At 46.1% G+C, this 17,994-nt stretch overlaps 1 protein-coding gene across 1 annotated transcript; it reads left to right on the top strand.

The window, feature by feature from the left end:
- Positions 1 to 16,389: 16,389 nt before the first annotated feature.
- LOC137570778 (oligodendrocyte transcription factor 3-like) lies at positions 16,390 to 17,196 on the top strand. Its single transcript, XM_068279494.1, has one exon. It carries the CDS (start codon positions 16,390 to 16,392, stop codon positions 17,194 to 17,196), a length of 807 nt encoding a protein of 268 aa, XP_068135595.1.
- The last annotated feature ends 798 nt before the right edge of the window (positions 17,197 to 17,994 follow it).

Here is a 17,994-nt window from a genome sequence, read left to right as displayed (position 1 = left end):
ATTGGCCCCATTGTCGGCCACCACCTCTCCGACTCTGAGGCCTCTGGGGGTCAGCCAAATCCTCTCCTGCTCCTGGAGTTTGGCCAACACATGGGTTGCCGTCAGCTTGGTCTTCCCAAGGCTGACCAAGTGCAGCAGCGCTTGGCAGTGGCGGGCCTTCACGCTGCTGCTGAGGCGGGGGGTTTGGCCAGGTGTGCCGGAGGATGGCAGAGGATCGGAGGAACCTGCTGCAGTTCCCCTGAGCCTGCGGGGTGGCACCACCCACTGTGTTGCTGCTGCTGCTGTGCCCGCTGCTGCTCTCCCATCCTCACCCCCTTCCACCAAGCTGACCCAGTGGACAGTGAAGGACAGGTAGCGGCCTGTCCCGAAGCGGCTGCTCCAGGAGTCCATGGTGACGTGGACCCTTTCACCAACCGCGTGCTCCAGCCCTCGCTCCACATTGGCCATCACAAAGCGGTGCAGTGCAGGAATGGCCTTGCGGGCAAAGAAGTGTCTGCTGGGGAGCTGCCAGTCTGGGGCTGCGCAAGCAAGCAGCGCACGAATGTCGCTCCCCTCCTGCACGAGCGTGTACGGCAGGAGTTGGGAGCACATGGCCCGTGCCAGCAAGCCGTTCAGCTGCCGCACGCGACGGCTGCTGGGAGGCAGAGCCCTAACCACCCCCTGGAAGGACTCGCTCAAAAGGCTCTGGCGTGGCCTTTTGCTGACACGGGAATCAGCAGACACAGCAGAGGAGGCCACTGAGGACTGGCTGCCAGAACAGGCCTCAGTGTCGGCGGCAGGAGTTGCAGAGGGGGGAGGAGCAGTGCGTTTCCGCACTCCTGCTGGTGCTGCTGGAGGAGCAGGAGGGCGGGTGGCTGCTGTTGCTGCTGCTGCTGCTGAAGGCTGTGCAGTGATGGGTGTGGTGCCACTGCCAGCACCAGATGCCTTCAGCCTCTGGAACTCCTCATGCTGGTGGAAATGTTTAGCCGCAAGGTGGTTGATGAGCGAGCTGGTGCAGAACTTTAAGGGGTCTGCACCTCTGCTCAACTTCCGCTGACAGTGGTTGCAAGTGGCGTACTTGCTGTACACAGTGGGCATGGTGAAATATCGCCAGATTGGTGACTTAAACATCCCCCTACGGCATGGAAGCGCTGCTGCCTGTCTCCCTGTGGTGGTTGGGGGGGGGGGCTTGGGGGGCTTGGGTGCGGCTGGTGGTGGTACTGGCAGATGCTGCTGCTGCTGAGCCTGAGACACCAGCAGGCTGTGGGACCTGCCTACTGCTGCTGCCAATGCTTGCAATGATGCGCCTCCTTGCAAGGCCCACAAGAGCATCCTCCTCCTCCTCCTCAGAGCTGCTGAGGACGACATCCCCTGGAGGTGGTGGCACCCAGTCTCTGTCTGTCACCGGGTCATCATCATCCTCCCCCTCCTGAAACATGTCCTGCTGGGATGAGGACCCCCCAAACTCCTCTCCTGATGCATGGATGGGCTGCTTGACTGTCGCCACAGTCTTGCTGTCCAATCCCTCATCCCCCAAAGTGCCCATCAGCATCTCCTCCTCAAGATCGCCAACAACAGCAGACAATTTACTCATGATGCCTGGGGTCAAAAGACTGCTGAATGACAGGTCGGCGAGTGACGGTGAACTGGCCTCCTCCCCAGACCCTGCTGGGCGGCTGCTGCGAACAGGGGTGGTGGTGGTGGTGAAGGTGGAGGCCTCGGATGCAGAGCTGATGGCGGGCTGCTCATCCTCCGTCATGAGTTGCACCACAGTGTCTGCATCCTTTTCCTCAATGGGACGTTTCCGACCCGGCTGGAGGAAAATGGGAGCAGGTGCTACACGCTGCTGCTGCTGTGTCTCTGCAGCGTGAGTTGCAGATGCTCCTGCTGGGCGGCGCCCAAGGCGTCCACGGCCAGTGGCTATGGGAGGAATGTTAGCCACTGACGCTGCTGCTGCTGCTGCTGCGGAACTGTGCATGGTGGCGCGCCCGCGGCCGCGGCTTGCCACAATGCTGCTCCCTCTCCTCCTGATTCCCATGCTGCCCTTCCCCTTGCCCAAACCGCGCTGGCTGCCACTTCCAGACATCTTAAATGTTTTGGGCGTATAGACAAAAGTTTTGTAAAAGGGCGGGTGAAAAGTGGGGTTCCTAAATGGAGTGGGTTGGTTGGTGAGGTGACTGAGTGAGTGTCCCCTAGTACAGTAAGTAAGTAGTAACAGTCAGGAAGTACAACTAGCAGTTACAATAATCAGTAGTAATCACAAGTAAATTTAGTGTGTGTACACTCAGACAGTGAGTGCACGCACGCAGGAGCTAGTAGCCTATGGACAGTGACTGAGTGTCCTAGACTCCTAGTACAGTAAGAGTAAGTAGTAACAGTAAGTAGAACTAACTAATTACGATAATCAATCAGCGATCAGAAGGAAATAGAGTGTGTGTTGTGTGTGTACACTCAGACAGTGAGTGCACGCACGCAGGAGCTAGTAGCCTATGGACAGTGACTGAGTGTCCTAGACTCCTAGTACAGTAAGAGTAAGTAGTAACAGTAAGTAGAACTAACTAATTACGATAATCAATCAGCGATCAGAAGGAAATAGAGTGTGTGTTGTGTGTGTACACTCAGACAGTGAGTGCACGCACGCAGGAGCTAGTAGCCTATGAACACAGTGACTGGGTGTCCTAGACTCCTAGTACAGTAAGAGTAAGTAGTAACAGTAATTAGAACTAACTAATTACAATAATCAATCAGCGATCAGAAGGAAATAGAGTGTGGGTGGTGTGTGTACACTCAGACAGTGAGTGCACGCACGCAGGAGCTAGTAGCCTATGAACACAGTGACTGAGTGTCCTAGACTCCTAGTACAGTAAGAGTAAGTAGTAACAGTAAGTAGAACTAACTAATTACAATAATCAATCAGCGATCAGAAGGAAATGGAGTGTGGGTGGTGTGTGTACACTCAGACAGTGAGTGACCGCACGCAGGAGCTAGTAGCCTATGAACACACAGTGACTGAGTGTCCTAGACTCCTAGTACAGTAAGAGTAAGTAGTAACAGTAAGTAGAACTAACTAATTACAATAATCAATCAGCGATCAGAAGGAAATGGAGTGTGGGTGGTGTGTGTACACTCAGACAGTGAGTGCCCGCACGCAGGAGCTAGTAGCCTATGAACACAGTGACTGAGTGTCCTAGACTCCTAGTACAGTAAGAGTAAGTAGTAACAGTAAGTAGAACTAACTAGTTACAATAATCAATCAGCGATCAGAAGGAAATGGAGTGTGGGTGGTGTGTGTACACTCAGACAGTGAGTGACCGCACGCAGGAGCTAGTAGCCTATGAACACACAGTGACTGAGTGTCCTAGACTCCTAGTACAGTAAGAGTAAGTAGTAACAGTAAGTAGAACTAACTAATTACAATAATCAATCAGCGATCAGAAGGAAATGAAGTGTGGGTGGTGTGTGTACACTCAGACAGTGAGTGCCCGCACGCAGGAGCTAGTAGCCTATGAACACAGTGACTGAGTGTCCTAGACTCCTAGTACAGTAAGAGTAAGTAGTAGCAGTAAGTAGAACTAACTAATTACAATAATCAATCAGCGATCAGAAGGAAATGGAGTGTGGGTGGTGTGTGTACACTCAGACAGTGAGTGACCGCACGCAGGAGCTAGTAGCCTATGAACACACAGTGACTGAGTGTCCTAGACTCCTAGTACAGTAAGAGTAAGTAGTAACAGTAAGTAGAACTAACTAATTACAATAATCAATCAGCGATCAGAAGGAAATGGAGTGTGGGTGGTGTGTGTACACTCAGACAGTGAGTGCCCGCACGCAGGAGCTAGTAGCCTATGAACACAGTGACTGAGTGTCCTAGACTCCTAGTACAGTAAGAGTAAGTAGTAACAGTAAGTAGAACTAACTAATTACAATAATCAATCAGCGATCAGAAGGAAATGGAGTGTGGGTGGTGTGTGTACACTCAGACAGTGAGTGCCCGCACGCAGGAGCTAGTAGCCTATGAACACAGTGACTGAGTGTCCTAGACTCCTAGTACAGTAAGAGTAAGTAGTAACAGTAAGTAGAACTAACTAATTACAATAATCAATCAGCGATCAGAAGGAAATGGAGTGTGGGTGGTGTGTGTACACTCAGACAGTGAGTGACCGCACGCAGGAGCTAGTAGCCTATGAACACACAGTGACTGAGTGTCCTAGACTCCTAGTACAGTAAGAGTAAGTAGTAACAGTAAGTAGAACTAACTAATTACAATAATCAATCAGCGATCAAAAGGAAATGGAGTGTGGGTGGTGTGTGTACACTCAGACAGTGAGTGACCGCACGCAGGAGCTAGTAGCCTATGAACACAGTGACTGAGTGTCCTAGACTCCTAGTACAGTAAGAGTAAGTAGTAACAGTAAGTAGAACTAACTAATTACAATAATCAATCAGCGATCAGAAGGAAATGGAGTGTGGGTGGTGTGTGTACACTCAGACAGTGAGTGCCCGCACGCAGGAGCTAGTAGCCTATGAACACAGTGACTGAGTGTCCTAGACTCCTAGTACAGTAAGAGTAAGTAGTAACAGTAAGTAGAACTAACTAATTACAATAATCAATCAGCGATCAGAAGGAAATGAAGTGTGGGTGGTGTGTGTACACTCAGACAGTGAGTGCCCGCACGCAGGAGCTAGTAGCCTATGAACACAGTGACTGAGTGTCCTAGACTCCTAGTACAGTAAGAGTAAGTAGTAACAGTAAGTAGAACTAACTAATTACAATAATCAATCAGCGATCAGAAGGAAATGGAGTGTGGGTGGTGTGTGTACACTCAGACAGTGAGTGACCGCACGCAGGAGCTAGTAGCCTATGAACACACAGTGACTGAGTGTCCTAGACTCCTAGTACAGTAAGAGTAAGTAGTAACAGTAAGTAGAACTAACTAATTACAATAATCAATCAGCGATCAGAAGGAAATGGAGTGTGGGTGGTGTGTGTACACTCAGACAGTGAGTGCCCGCACGCAGGAGCTAGTAGCCTATGAACACAGTGACTGAGTGTCCTAGACTCCTAGTACAGTAAGAGTAAGTAGTAACAGTAAGTAGAACTAACTAATTACAATAATCAATCAGCGATCAGAAGGAAATGGAGTGTGGGTGGTGTGTGTACACTCAGACAGTGAGTGCCCGCACGCAGGAGCTAGTAGCCTATGAACACAGTGACTGAGTGTCCTAGACTCCTAGTACAGTAAGAGTAAGTAGTAACAGTAAGTAGAACTAACTAATTACAATAATCAATCAGCGATCAGAAGGAAATGGAGTGTGGGTGGTGTGTGTACACTCAGACAGTGAGTGACCGCACGCAGGAGCTAGTAGCCTATGAACACACAGTGACTGAGTGTCCTAGACTCCTAGTACAGTAAGAGTAAGTAGTAACAGTAAGTAGAACTAACTAATTACAATAATCAATCAGCGATCAAAAGGAAATGGAGTGTGGGTGGTGTGTGTACACTCAGACAGTAAGTGACCGCACGCAGGAGCTAGTAGCCTATGAACACAGTGACTGAGTGTCCTAGACTCCTAGTACAGTAAGAGTAAGTAGTAACAGTAAGTAGAACTAACTAATTACAATAATCAATCAGCGATCAGAAGGAAATGGAGTGTGGGTGGTGTGTGTACACTCAGACAGTGAGTGCCCGCACGCAGGAGCTAGTAGCCTATGAACACAGTGACTGAGTGTCCTAGACTCCTAGTACAGTAAGAGTAAGTAGTAACAGTAAGTAGAACTAACTAATTACAATAATCAATCAGCGATCAGAAGGAAATGGAGTGTGGGTGGTGTGTGTACACTCAGACAGTGAGTGACCGCACGCAGGAGCTAGTAGCCTATGAACACACAGTGACTGAGTGTCCTAGACTCCTAGTACAGTAAGAGTAAGTAGTAACAGTAAGTAGAACTAACTAATTACAATAATCAATCAGCGATCAGAAGGAAATGGAGTGTGGGTGGTGTGTGTACACTCAGACAGTGAGTGACCGCACGCAGGAGCTAGTAGCCTATGAACACAGTGACTGTCTGACTGAGTGTCCTAGACTCCTAGTACAGTAAGAGTAAGTAGTAACAGTAAGTACAACTAACTAACAATAATCTATCAGTAATCAGAAGGAAATAGAGTGTGTGTACACACAGACAGTGAGTGAGTGCACACACGCAGGAGCTAGCTAGTAGCCTATAAACAGTGACAGTCAGTGAGTGTCCTACTCCTAGTACAGTATAACTACAATACTATTAGTAAAGGACAGCAGAAATACTGGTATAGATGAGAGAAATAAACAGAGGACAGCTGCCCACAGAGGCAAGGCCCCCCTGAGGCCTAAACCTGTAAGCTTGCAGCAGCTGCCTGTCTCTAATGTAACACACAAGCTACTAACTAAAATACAATGTCTATCTAACTAACAACAATATAGGTGTATATGGCAGGTGTAGGTGAGCAAAAACGCTAGGTAAATGATCACAATAGAGCACTTGCTAAGCCAAAGCACAAAGGAGCAACTCTCTCTCTGTACAAGTCTCAGGCAAGCATGGAGAAACGGAACATGGCGGCCGCTATTTATAGGGTAGGGGCTGGCCAGGGTCCCCCTCTGTGATTGGCTGCCGTCAGAGGGCCTGGGAGCCCTCTGATTGGCTCTAAGGACATCAATCTGGGCTATGACGCTATTCGAGCTCGGTACCGAGCTCGAATAGCGCCGTTTGCTCGAATAGCTCGAATAGTGAATGGGCTATTCGAGTGTACTCGGATAGCCCATTCGAATAGCTACAGCTATTCGGAGCTCGAATACCGAGCTCGGATAGCTGAAAAAGAGCTCGAATATTCGAGCTACTCGAATATTCGAGCTCTGCTGAGCACCACTGATGAGTACCTTTAGGATTTCACAGGTCATTTTGAGAAATTTCGTTTCAAGACTACTCCTCACGGTTTAGGGCCCCTAAAATGCCAGGGCAGTATAGGAACCCCACAAATGACCCCATTTTAGAAAGAAGACACCCCAAGGTATTCCGTTAGTAGTATGGCGAGTTCATAGAAGATTTTATTTTTTGTCACAAGTTAGCGGAAAATGACACTTTGTGAAAAAACACAATTAAAATCAATTTCCGCTAACTTTTGACAAAAAATAAAATCTTCTATGAACTCACCATACTCCTAACGGAATACCTTGGGGTGTCTTCTTTCTAAAATGGGGTCATTTGTGGGGTTCCTATACTGCCCTGGCATTTTAGGGTCCCTAAACCGTGAGGAGTAGTCTTGAAACGAAATTTCTCAAAATGACCTGTGAAATCCTAAAGGTACTCATTGGACTTTGGGCCCTTTAGCGCACTTAGGGTGCAAAAAAGTGCCACACATGTGGTATCGCCATACTCGGGAGAAGTAGTACAATGTGTTTTGGGGTGTATTTTTACACATACCCATGCTGGGTGGGAGAAATTTCTATGTAAATGGACAATTGTGTGTAAAAAAATCAAACAATTGTCATTTACAGAGATATTTCTCCCACTTAGCATGGGTATGTGTAAAAATACACCCCAAAACGCATTATACTACTTCTCCTGAGTACGGCGGTACCACATGTGTGGCACTTTTTTACACCCTAAGTACGCTAAGGGGCCCAAAGTCCAATGAGTACCTTTAGGATTTCACAGGTCATTTTTGTTTCAAGACTACTCCTCACGGTTTAGGGCCCCTAAAATGCCAGGGCAGTATAGGAACCCCACTAATGACCCCATTTTAGAAAGAAGACACCCCAAGGTATTCCGTTAGGAGTATGGTGAGTTCATAGAAGTTTTTATTTTTTTGTCACAAGTTAGCGGAAATTGATTTTAATAGTTTTTTTTCACAAAGTGTCATTTTCCGCTAACTTGTGACAAAAAATAAAATCTTCTATGAACTCACCATACTCCGTACGGAATACCTTTGGGTTGTCTTCTTTCTAGAATGGGGTCATTTGTGGGGTTCCTATACTGCCCTGGCATTTTAGGGGCCCTAAACCGTGAGGAGTAGTCTTGAAACCAAATGTCTCAAAATGACCTGTGAAATCCTAAAGGTACTCATTGGACTTTGGGCCCCTTAGCGTACTTAGGGTGTAAAAAAGTGCCACACATGTGGTACCGCTGTACTCAGGAGAAGTAGTATAATGCGTTTTGGGGTGTATTTTTACACATACCCATGCTAAGTGGGAGAAATATCTCTGTAAATGACAATTGTTTGATTTTTTTACACACAATTGTCCATTTACATAGAAATTTCTCCCACCCAGCATGGGTATGTGTAAAAATACACCCCAAAACACATTATACTACTTTTCCTGAGTACGGCGGTACCACATGTGTGACACTTTTTTGCAGCCTAGGTGCGCTAAGGGGCCCAACGTCCTATTCACAGGTCATTTTGAAGCATTTGTTTTCTAGACTACTCCTCGCGGTTTAGGGCCCCTAAAATGCCAGGGCAGTATAGGAACCCCACAAGTGACCCCATTTTAGAAAGAAGACACCCCAAGGTATTCCGTTAGGTGTATGGCGAGTTCATAGAAGATTTTATTTTTTGTCGCAAGTTAGTGAAAAATGACACTTTGTGAAAAAAAACCAATAAAAATTAATTACCGCTAACTTTTGACAAAAAATTAAATCTTCTATGAACTCGTCATACACCTAACATAATACCTTGGGGTGTCTTTTTTTTCTAAAATGGGGTCACTTGTGGGGTTCCTATACCGCCCTGGCATTTTACAGGCCCAAAACCGTGAGTAGTCTGGAAACCAAATGTCTCAAAATGACTGTTCAGGGGTATAAGCATCTGCAAATTTTGATGACAGGTGGTCTATGAGGGGGCGAATTTTGTGGAACCGGTCATAAGCAGGGTGGCCTTTTAGATGACAGGTTGTATTGGGCCTGATCTGATGGATAGGAGTGCTAGGGGGGTGACAGGAGGTGATTGATGGGTGTCTCAGGGGGTGGTTAGAGGGGAAAATAGATGCAATCCATGCACTGGGGAGGTGATCGGAAGGGGGTCTGAGGGTTTGGCCGAGTGATCAGGAGCCCACACGGGGCAAATTGGGGCCTGATCTGATGGGTAGGTGTGCTAGGGGGTGACAGGAGGTGATTGATGGGTGTCTCAAGGTGTGATTAGAGGGGGGAATGGATGCAAGCAATGCACTGGCGAGGTGATCAGGGCTGGGGTCTGAGGGCATTCTGAGGGTGTGGGCGGGTGATTGAGTGCCCTAGGGGCAGATAGGGGTCTAATCTGATAGGTAGCAGTGACAGGGGGTGATTGATGGGTAATTAGTGGGTGTTTAGGGTAGAGAATAGATGGAAACACTGCGCTTGGGTGGTGATCTGATGTCGGATCTGCGGGCGATCTATTGGTGTGGGTGGGTGATCAGTTTGCCCGCAAGGGGCAGGTTAGGGGCTGATTGATGGGTGGCAGTGACAGCGGGTGATTGATGGGTGGCAGTGACAGGGGGTGATTGATGGGTGGCAGTGACAGGGGGTGATTGATGGGTGATTGATAGGTGATTGACAGGTAATCAGTGGGTTATTACAGGGGAGAACAGATGTAAATATTGCACTGGCGAATTGATAAGGGGGGGTCTGAGGGCAATCTGAGCGTGTAGGCGGGCGATTGGGTGCCCGCAAGGGGCAGATTAGGGTCTGATCTGATAGGTAACAGTGACAGGTGGTGATAGGGAGTGATTGATGGGTGATTGATGGGTAATTAGTGGGTGTTTAGAGGAGAGAATAGATGGAAACACTGCGCTTGGGTGGTGATCTGATGTCGGATCTGCGGGCGATCTATTGGTGTGGGTGGGTGATCATATTGCCCGCAAGGGGCAGGTTAGGGGCTGATTGTTGGGTGGCAGTGACAGGGGGTGATTGATGGGTGATAGGTGATTGGCAGGTGATTGACAGGTGATCAGTGGGTTATTACAGGGAAGGACAGATGTAATTAATGCACTGGCGAATTGATAAGGGGGGGGGGGTCTGAGGGCAATCTGAGCGTGTGGGCGGGTGATTGGGTGCCCGCAAGGGGCAGATTAGGGTCTGATCTGATAGGTAACAGTGACAGGTGGTGATAGGGGGTGATTGATGGGTAATTAGTGGGTGTTTAGAGAAGATAACAGATGTAAACGATACATTTGGGAGGTAATCTGACGGCGGGTTTGCGGGCGATCTAATGGTGTGGGTGGGTGATCAGATTGCCCGCAAGGGGCAGGTTAGGGGCTGATTGATGGGTGGCAGTGACAGGGGGTGACAGGGGGTGATTGATGGGTGATAGGTGATTGGCAGGTGATTGACAGGTGATCAGTGGGTTATTACAGGGAAGAACAGATGTAATTAATGCACTGGTGAATTGATAAGGGGGGGTCAGAGGGCAATCTGAGCGTGTGGGCGGGTGATTGGGTGCCCGCAAGGGGCAGATTAGGGTCTGATCTGATAGGTAACAGTGACAGGTGGTGATAGGGGGTGATTGATGGGTAATTAGTGGGTGTTTAGAGAAGATAACAGATGTAAACGATACATTTGGGAGGTAATCTGACGGCGGGTTTGCGGGCGATCTAATGGTGTGGGTGGGTGATCAGATTGCCCGCAAGGGGCAGGTTAGGGGCTGATTGATGGGTGGCAGTGACAGGGGGTGATTGATGGGTGATAGGTGATTGGCAGGTGATTGACAGGTGATCAGTGGGTTATTACAGGGAAGAACAGATGTAATTAATGCACTGGTGAATTGATAAGGGGGGGGTCAGAGGGCAATCTGAGCGTGTGGGCGGGTGATTGGGTGCCCGCAAGGGGCAGATTAGGGTCTGATCTGATAGGTAACAGTGACAGGTGGTGATAGGGGGTGATTGATGGGTAATTAGTGGGTGTTTAGAGAAGATAACAGATGTAAACGATACATTTGGGAGGTAATCTGACGGCGGGTTTGCGGGCGATCTAATGGTGTGGGTGGGTGATCAGATTGCCCGCAAGGGGCAGGTTAGGGGCTGATTGATGGGTGGCAGTGACAGGGGGTGATTGATGGGTGATAGGTGATTGGCAGGTGATTGACAGGTGATCAGTGGGTTATTACAGGGAAGAACAGATGTAATTAATGCACTGGTGAATTGATAAGGGGGGGTCAGAGGGCAATCTGAGCGTGTGGGCGGGTGATTGGGTGCCCGCAAGGGGCAGATTAGGGTCTGATCTGATAGGTAAAAGTGACAAGTGGTGATAGGGGGTGATTGATGGGTGATTGATGGGTAATTAGTGGGTGTTTAGAGGAGAGAATAGATGTAAACAATGGATTTGGGAGGTGATCTGATGTCGGATCTGTGGGCGATCTATTGGTGTGGGGGGGTGATCAGATTGCCCGCAAGGGGCAGGTTAGGGGCTGATTGATGGGTGGCAGTGACAGGGGGTGATTGATGGGTGATTGATGGGTGATTGACGGGTGATTGACAGGTGATTGACAGGTGATTGACAGGTGATCAGGAGGATAGATGCATACAGTAAACAGGGGAGGGTGGTCTGGGGGGGGGGGGTCTGGGGAGAATCTGAGGGGTGGGGGGTGATCAGGAGGGGGCAGGGAGCAGGGGGGGGGATAAAAAAAAAATAGCGTTGACAGATAGTGATAGGGAGTGATTGATGGGTGATTAGGGGGGTGATTGGGTGCAAACAGGGGTCTGGGGGGTGGGCAGGGGGGGGTCTGATGGGTGCTGTGGGCGATCTGGGGCAGGGGGGGGAGAAATCAGTGTGCTTGGGTGCAGACTAGGGTGGCTGCAGCCTGCCCTGGTGGTCCCTCGGACACTGGGACCACCAGGGCAGGAGGCAGCCTGTATAATACACTTTGTAAACATTACAAAGTGTATTATACACTTTGTATGCGTCGATCGCGGGGTTAACATCCCACCGGCGCTTCCGTATAGCCGGCGGGATGTTGCGGCGAGCGAGCGGTGACAGGCGCCGGCGGAGGATCGCGTCACGGATGACGCGATCGCTCCGCCCATGCCCTTAAATGGACCGCCGCCTCTGTGGGTGAGGCCGTCCTGCAGGGCTCCACTTCCCCTGTGTAGTGGGCGGTCGGGAAGTGGTTAAGTCACAAAAAAATGAGTTTTACTCACCTGGGGCTTCCCTCAGCCCCCTGCAGCTGTCCGGTGCCCTTGCAGCCTCACTCCAATCCTCTTGTCTCCCCCGGCGGTTACTTCCGTCATAAAATGCCCTTCCCCAGCCCCCTGCTGATGTCCTGTGCCCACACCATCTCAAATCCATCCTCCGGTCTTCCACAGGCAGCTAGTTTATTTTTCGGCACTGCGCCTGCGCGGCTCTGGCCATGCGTGTACTCGATCGCGCTTTTGCTGCCTTCGACATTCTGCGCAGGCACAGTACACGTGCTACGCATACGTATGGACGGCCACAGCGGCCTGGAGCGAGATCGAGTATGTGCGCAGCCAGAGCCGCGCAGGCGCACTGGCCGGCGACTGGTCAGTTGCCGACAACAAAACTAGCTTCCTGCAGGGGGGCATAGGACATCTGCAGGGGGCTGGGGGGAAGCCCCAGGTAAGTGCAACTTGTTTTTTTATTCCTCGGTTAAGGTTCCCTTTAAGCCAACAGCAAGCAACAAAAAAATATTCAAAATAAATTTGGTAGCACTTTTTGACCAACTTTTTCAATTGTAAAATGTTGAAAAGTTTGTTGAAAGATAAGATGAAAATTATCTTCTAGGAGAAAACTCAGGAGAAAAAGATAATAGCATGCGGAATATTTTACACCTTATCAATAAAATGACTTTTAACCCACCAGCAAGCAAAGAAATAATTTTGAAAGTACTTTTCACCTACTTTTTGGCACTTTTTTAAATTAAATCATTTTAAACAAAAGATTAAAAAAATGATCTCCTAGGAGAAAACAGGAAAAACATTGAATTGAATAAGAAGAACCCTAATGAGAAACCTTTCTAGGCAACTGTTTCATGTTATACACACTAAGCCTGCTATACAGATCATCAGCGCTGCCAGAGACCTCTGGATGAGCACTTGCTGCTAGAACTGTATGACAATGCTCAGCTAGGCAGCAGCCGCAGTACCACACACAGAGGGTACTGCCTTTGCTGTTACTACTGAGCAAATGAACAATGAAGATACGTCGTTATTAAAAAATCTTAAATATGTAACACTTTATCATGCAATTTTACATACAGTACATTTTAATCTGCATTAGGAATTGGGCTTAAAAGAACGACTTCACCATATCATTTTATAGGGTTTTCATGGACCAAGATGAAGTACCCCTGTATGGTTTTATTGTTGTCTCAATCCAAACAGAGAGAACTTTCAGTCACTTCAGGAAGTGAAGGGAAATCTCCACAACAGGGAAACATAGCTGACAATTACAGCAACATTTTGTCAGGCTGTTATTGCTGTCTGCGCTCCTGTTGGAGACTGTTCATTCCTGTCCCTCACATGGTCACAAGAGACAAAAGGAGCCCTTATTTAAATCCCCTTTTCTCCTAATGTTTCTCCTGGGTGATATTTTCACACTTTATCAATAAAATGCATTTTAAGCCATCCACAAGCAAGAAAATACTCCGAATAATTTTTCACCTACTTTTTGGTAGTTTTTCTATTGCAGAGTGTTGAAAAAGTATTTTAAACAGAAAATGAAAAATGATCTCCTAGGAGAAAACGTAGGAGAAAAAGTGAATTGAATAAGAGCCAAGGTGCTAGATAACTAAAAATATGTTTTGGGTGGAGGTGATCTTTAAATACATTTTGATTCTGCGGAGAAACCCTATATCTTACAGCACAAGCAGCTAACAGCTACAAACATAGATTGGGGGGAAAAAGGTACCCGGTGTAAACATACTGTACTCACACACAAACATACTTATGAATGAATGTCTTGAGTTTAAACCTTCCTCTTTGTCTCTTCCTCTATTTCTATAATCCTCTAATGATTAAACAGTAGATTACTATTAAACACATGCAAAAACAACAACAGAAGAAAACAAGTTTAATTCATAAGTAAAAATAAATATGTTCAAACGAAAATTTGATTCAGCAGTGCTGAAAAAGAAAACAAACCTTTTGTTTAACTAATAACGATGTCTAGAACACAGTAATACTAGACCTGCAGTGACAAGTGATTTTTCTGTGGCAGGGTACATGAGTTATATTGGTAAAGGCTCTACAGGAAGAGTTATATCCCTATCTACAGACAAACACATCCCTGATTGAGAAAATACAGTCTGCAGACTGCACAAGGAAGGAGGGGTATGAGAATGAATAAAACCTTGAATTTCTTTTATTTTTATTTATGTGTTTTATCTGTTTATTATTATTTTTATTATTATTGTATACTTAGTTGCTAAATTATACTATTATAAAAAAACCTATAAAAAAGTAAAACAAAAATATTAAATTATAAAAACAATTTTACATAACAATTTTATCATCCTTTACCTAAAAAATAATACTAAAAAAATAAGTAAATTATTTAATATACATTTACTCTCTTTCTTCTTCAGAATCTACAGCTAATAATGATGTAATAGTGATGCATAATAATGTTGAGCGTTTGAAAAAAAAATGAAGCTTATTGTATTTGTATAAACACTTAAGAATAAAAAAAAGTTTCCAACATGTTATTATAACCCACTGACCATGACATTTTTTGTCAGCATCTGATGGGTCCTTTCTGGTGATGCAGTGTCATCCAGTGCCAAAGGGTAGTCACATGTTACACCTTTTATTTAACTTCACGTTTCCACTATGCAGAATAAAGCATCTGTAGCAATAAATGGCAGCACTTAAAATGTTAAAATAATAAAACACGCCAGAAATTACTTTTTAGATGGAGATACATTGTATACTTAATGACTATTAATTAGATATAATAGTCAATTCACTTTTAGTGGATAATCCTTTAGTAATTTTTTTCACCTGGGCAATGACTAAGCTTAAGAGTTCAGGATCAGGTATTGTGGCACAACTTCCCTGTAAAGTGGCATATGAACGTATTGCTGGCAAGTGGGTTCAAATATTTGAAATCATAAAAAAATGGACTGTTTTGATTTTGTTCAAACTTTACTATTTACTATTATTATGAAGTATCACACAAATCTTACAATCATTTTGAGATATACAGTATACACACACACACACACACACACACACACACACACGCCTGGGATATATGTTAAAATTGCCATATGATAAACAGGGATACGGTGAAGTGTACCCTTATACTCTTACGCCAGTTTCATTGTGTCATTTATTCTTGCCTTTGTATTACTTGATTTGGATTAGGTGCTTTAACAGAATACGTGGTCAAGTGCCTTCGGACTGCTTGTTGTTTCAGCTTTCCTGTGATAGTTTGCTCAATAACTCTATAAAACCATAAATGCATTCATCTGTAATATCATCATTTCTGTCTGTGTGTTGCCTGCTCTATTGCAGCAAAGTGACATCTTGAAAATATTCAGAAACCAGACAAAAAAATGGAATCTGATGCAGATGGATGGACATAAATCAGGGGATACTTAGGAAATTCATTTACTGTAACTACAATTTTTATCTGAATACATCTATTTGTTTTTGAAGCATTGACTTTACATATATTACTTAACAACGTACCCCCAATCTAGTGTTATGAATAACATTTATTTCCAGGGCAAATGCTTGTTTTCTAACTTCACTCTTATGACTTTACAGATAAGTAACCTGCAATACTGTTGCAAATAAAAAATGTAAATGGATATTTAATATTTTCAGATGACTTTCAGCTTTGATAAATATTCATTTTGCCACTGCAGGTACACAGTGACTAATAGTGGGGGTGTGAGTAAGATCTATGCATGTATAGCTTTAGCCTGTCCTGGTACACATGAATAATAAGCTGTGTATTAGGGAGGGGGGACAGTAATGGGTAGCCCCTGCAGTGGTCAGCCTGTTGTGAGCCTGTCAGTCAGGGGGTTTTGTGTTTCCCTGGCTCCGGATGGTCCATGACCGAGATGTCCCATGGTGACATCACAATGAATATGAATAGGGCCTCTTGCTTAATGGGACAGTCAAAGCGCACCGCCCTGAATAATGGCACGTCATCCTAACAAGACCATTATAGATAGGAGGGCTTCTTTTGTCTGTCTCCTCTGAAGTAGCTCTATAAATGCCCTTCTTTTCAGTCTCACTGTGCAGTTCAGTCACATCTCGCCTTGGGTACCTGGAGGCGAGAGAATAACTGTAGCTAATACAGAGAGAGAGAGAGAGGAAGAGAGAAGTAGCACATCTCTACTGCTGGGCACACGGAGAGCACATCACAGGCTTGTGTGCCTTCCTCAGGGAAGTTTGCATGAAGAGCTGCAATCCTTATTTTGCTCAAGAAACTTCTGAACCATGAATTCTGACTCCAGCTCAATGTCCAGCAGAGCCTCTTCTCCAGACATGGATGACATGTATCTAAGAGGTCATCACCACCATCATCACCATCATCACCAGGACAACAGGCTGAACTCTGTCTCCTCAACCCAGAACGACATCCTGCAGAAGATGTCAGATGAGATGCTCTCCAGACACAGCTCAAAGGAAGATGGAGAGTCGGGCAAATACAAAATTAAGAAGCAGCTTTCTGAGCAGGATTTGCAAAAACTGAGGCTGAAAATAAATGGCAGGGAGCGCAAAAGGATGCACGACTTAAACCTTGCCATGGACGGCTTGAGGGAAGTCATGCCGTATGCCCATGGGCCTTCTGTGAGAAAACTTTCCAAAATCGCTACCCTGTTGCTTGCCAGAAATTACATCCTGATGCTGACCAGCTCCTTGGAGGAAATGAAGCGGCTTGTGGGTGAGATCTATGGGGGTCACCATTCTGCATTTCACTGTGGTTCAGTGGGACATTCTGCCGCACACCCTATCCACCCACCCAGCGCAGTCCATCAGGTGCACCCTATCCTGGGCAGCACTCTGTCATCAAATAACTCTGGCATTTCTGCAACCTTACCTGGAATTGCCAATATCAGGCCGACGCACTCCTTGCTCAAGACTCCCCCAGCTCCTCCACTCCCTCTTGGCAGTGGATTTCAACACTGGGCAGGACTTCCATGCCCATGTACTATCTGTCAGATGCCACCACCACCTCAGCTCTCTGCTCTCACAGCCAACATGAGCAGAATCTCTGCAGAAGCCAAGGACTTACTGAAGTAATGCAAGTCGCACTTAGCAGAGAGAGACTTTCCATTCAGATGAATGACATATATAAGAATATATAAATAGGTATATATTTGTGGTTGGTGATGCAGGAAGACTCAATCAAACAAGCAATTCTGACTGCATGCATGCTTCTTTTATTTTCTGTATCACTGTTTTGTTACCATCTACAGCTCTGTCATAAAGAGAGCTAATGTGTCCATCAAGGTAAAGTTTAGCCTGATGCTTGTGACATTGCTATTTCCTGTGTAGAATGTGTTTGATATCATAATGTACATATACTCATGGAGAGAAATGTTGCTATGACACCTCACATTTCACATTTGTGCAAGACTGTAACATAACTGTCCATTTTATTTCTCCCAGAAAACTGAAAATAAGGCATGCATGCTAGCAGCTAGTCTTGTGGACAAATGTGCCTGGCTACCATGAAATTTTCCTTGTAACAAGGATTTTTTTTTTATTGTGAGTACATTGAGATCTGATATATGGACTGTGTATGTGTCATTTTAGAAAGCAATTGGACTCTAGCAATGTCTGTCCCCAGGTCTACAATGCATTTTCTATTAGTTTCCAGTATGAAGCTGTCACTAAGGACTGCCCGGGCCCTCATCCCTTCTTGTCTACATGCAGAGATGTGGTGTCACAATAACCACTACAGCACTGGGAGGTCTAAAAGACTAGTTTCACCGAAATGGACTTGTATAGCCATTTGATTTCAACACCTAGCATCTGTTTTTTTTCCTCAACATTTTGTTTAGTCCCCTGGGCATTTGCTTGAAACTAGGCCTCAAA

Source organism: Hyperolius riggenbachi, chromosome 4, assembly GCF_040937935.1.
Source record: "Hyperolius riggenbachi isolate aHypRig1 chromosome 4, aHypRig1.pri, whole genome shotgun sequence".
Taxonomy (NCBI): Eukaryota; Metazoa; Chordata; class Amphibia; order Anura; family Hyperoliidae; genus Hyperolius; species Hyperolius riggenbachi.
Note: the sequence above shows the minus strand (reverse complement) of the source record. Positions and strands in the feature narration are given on the sequence as shown.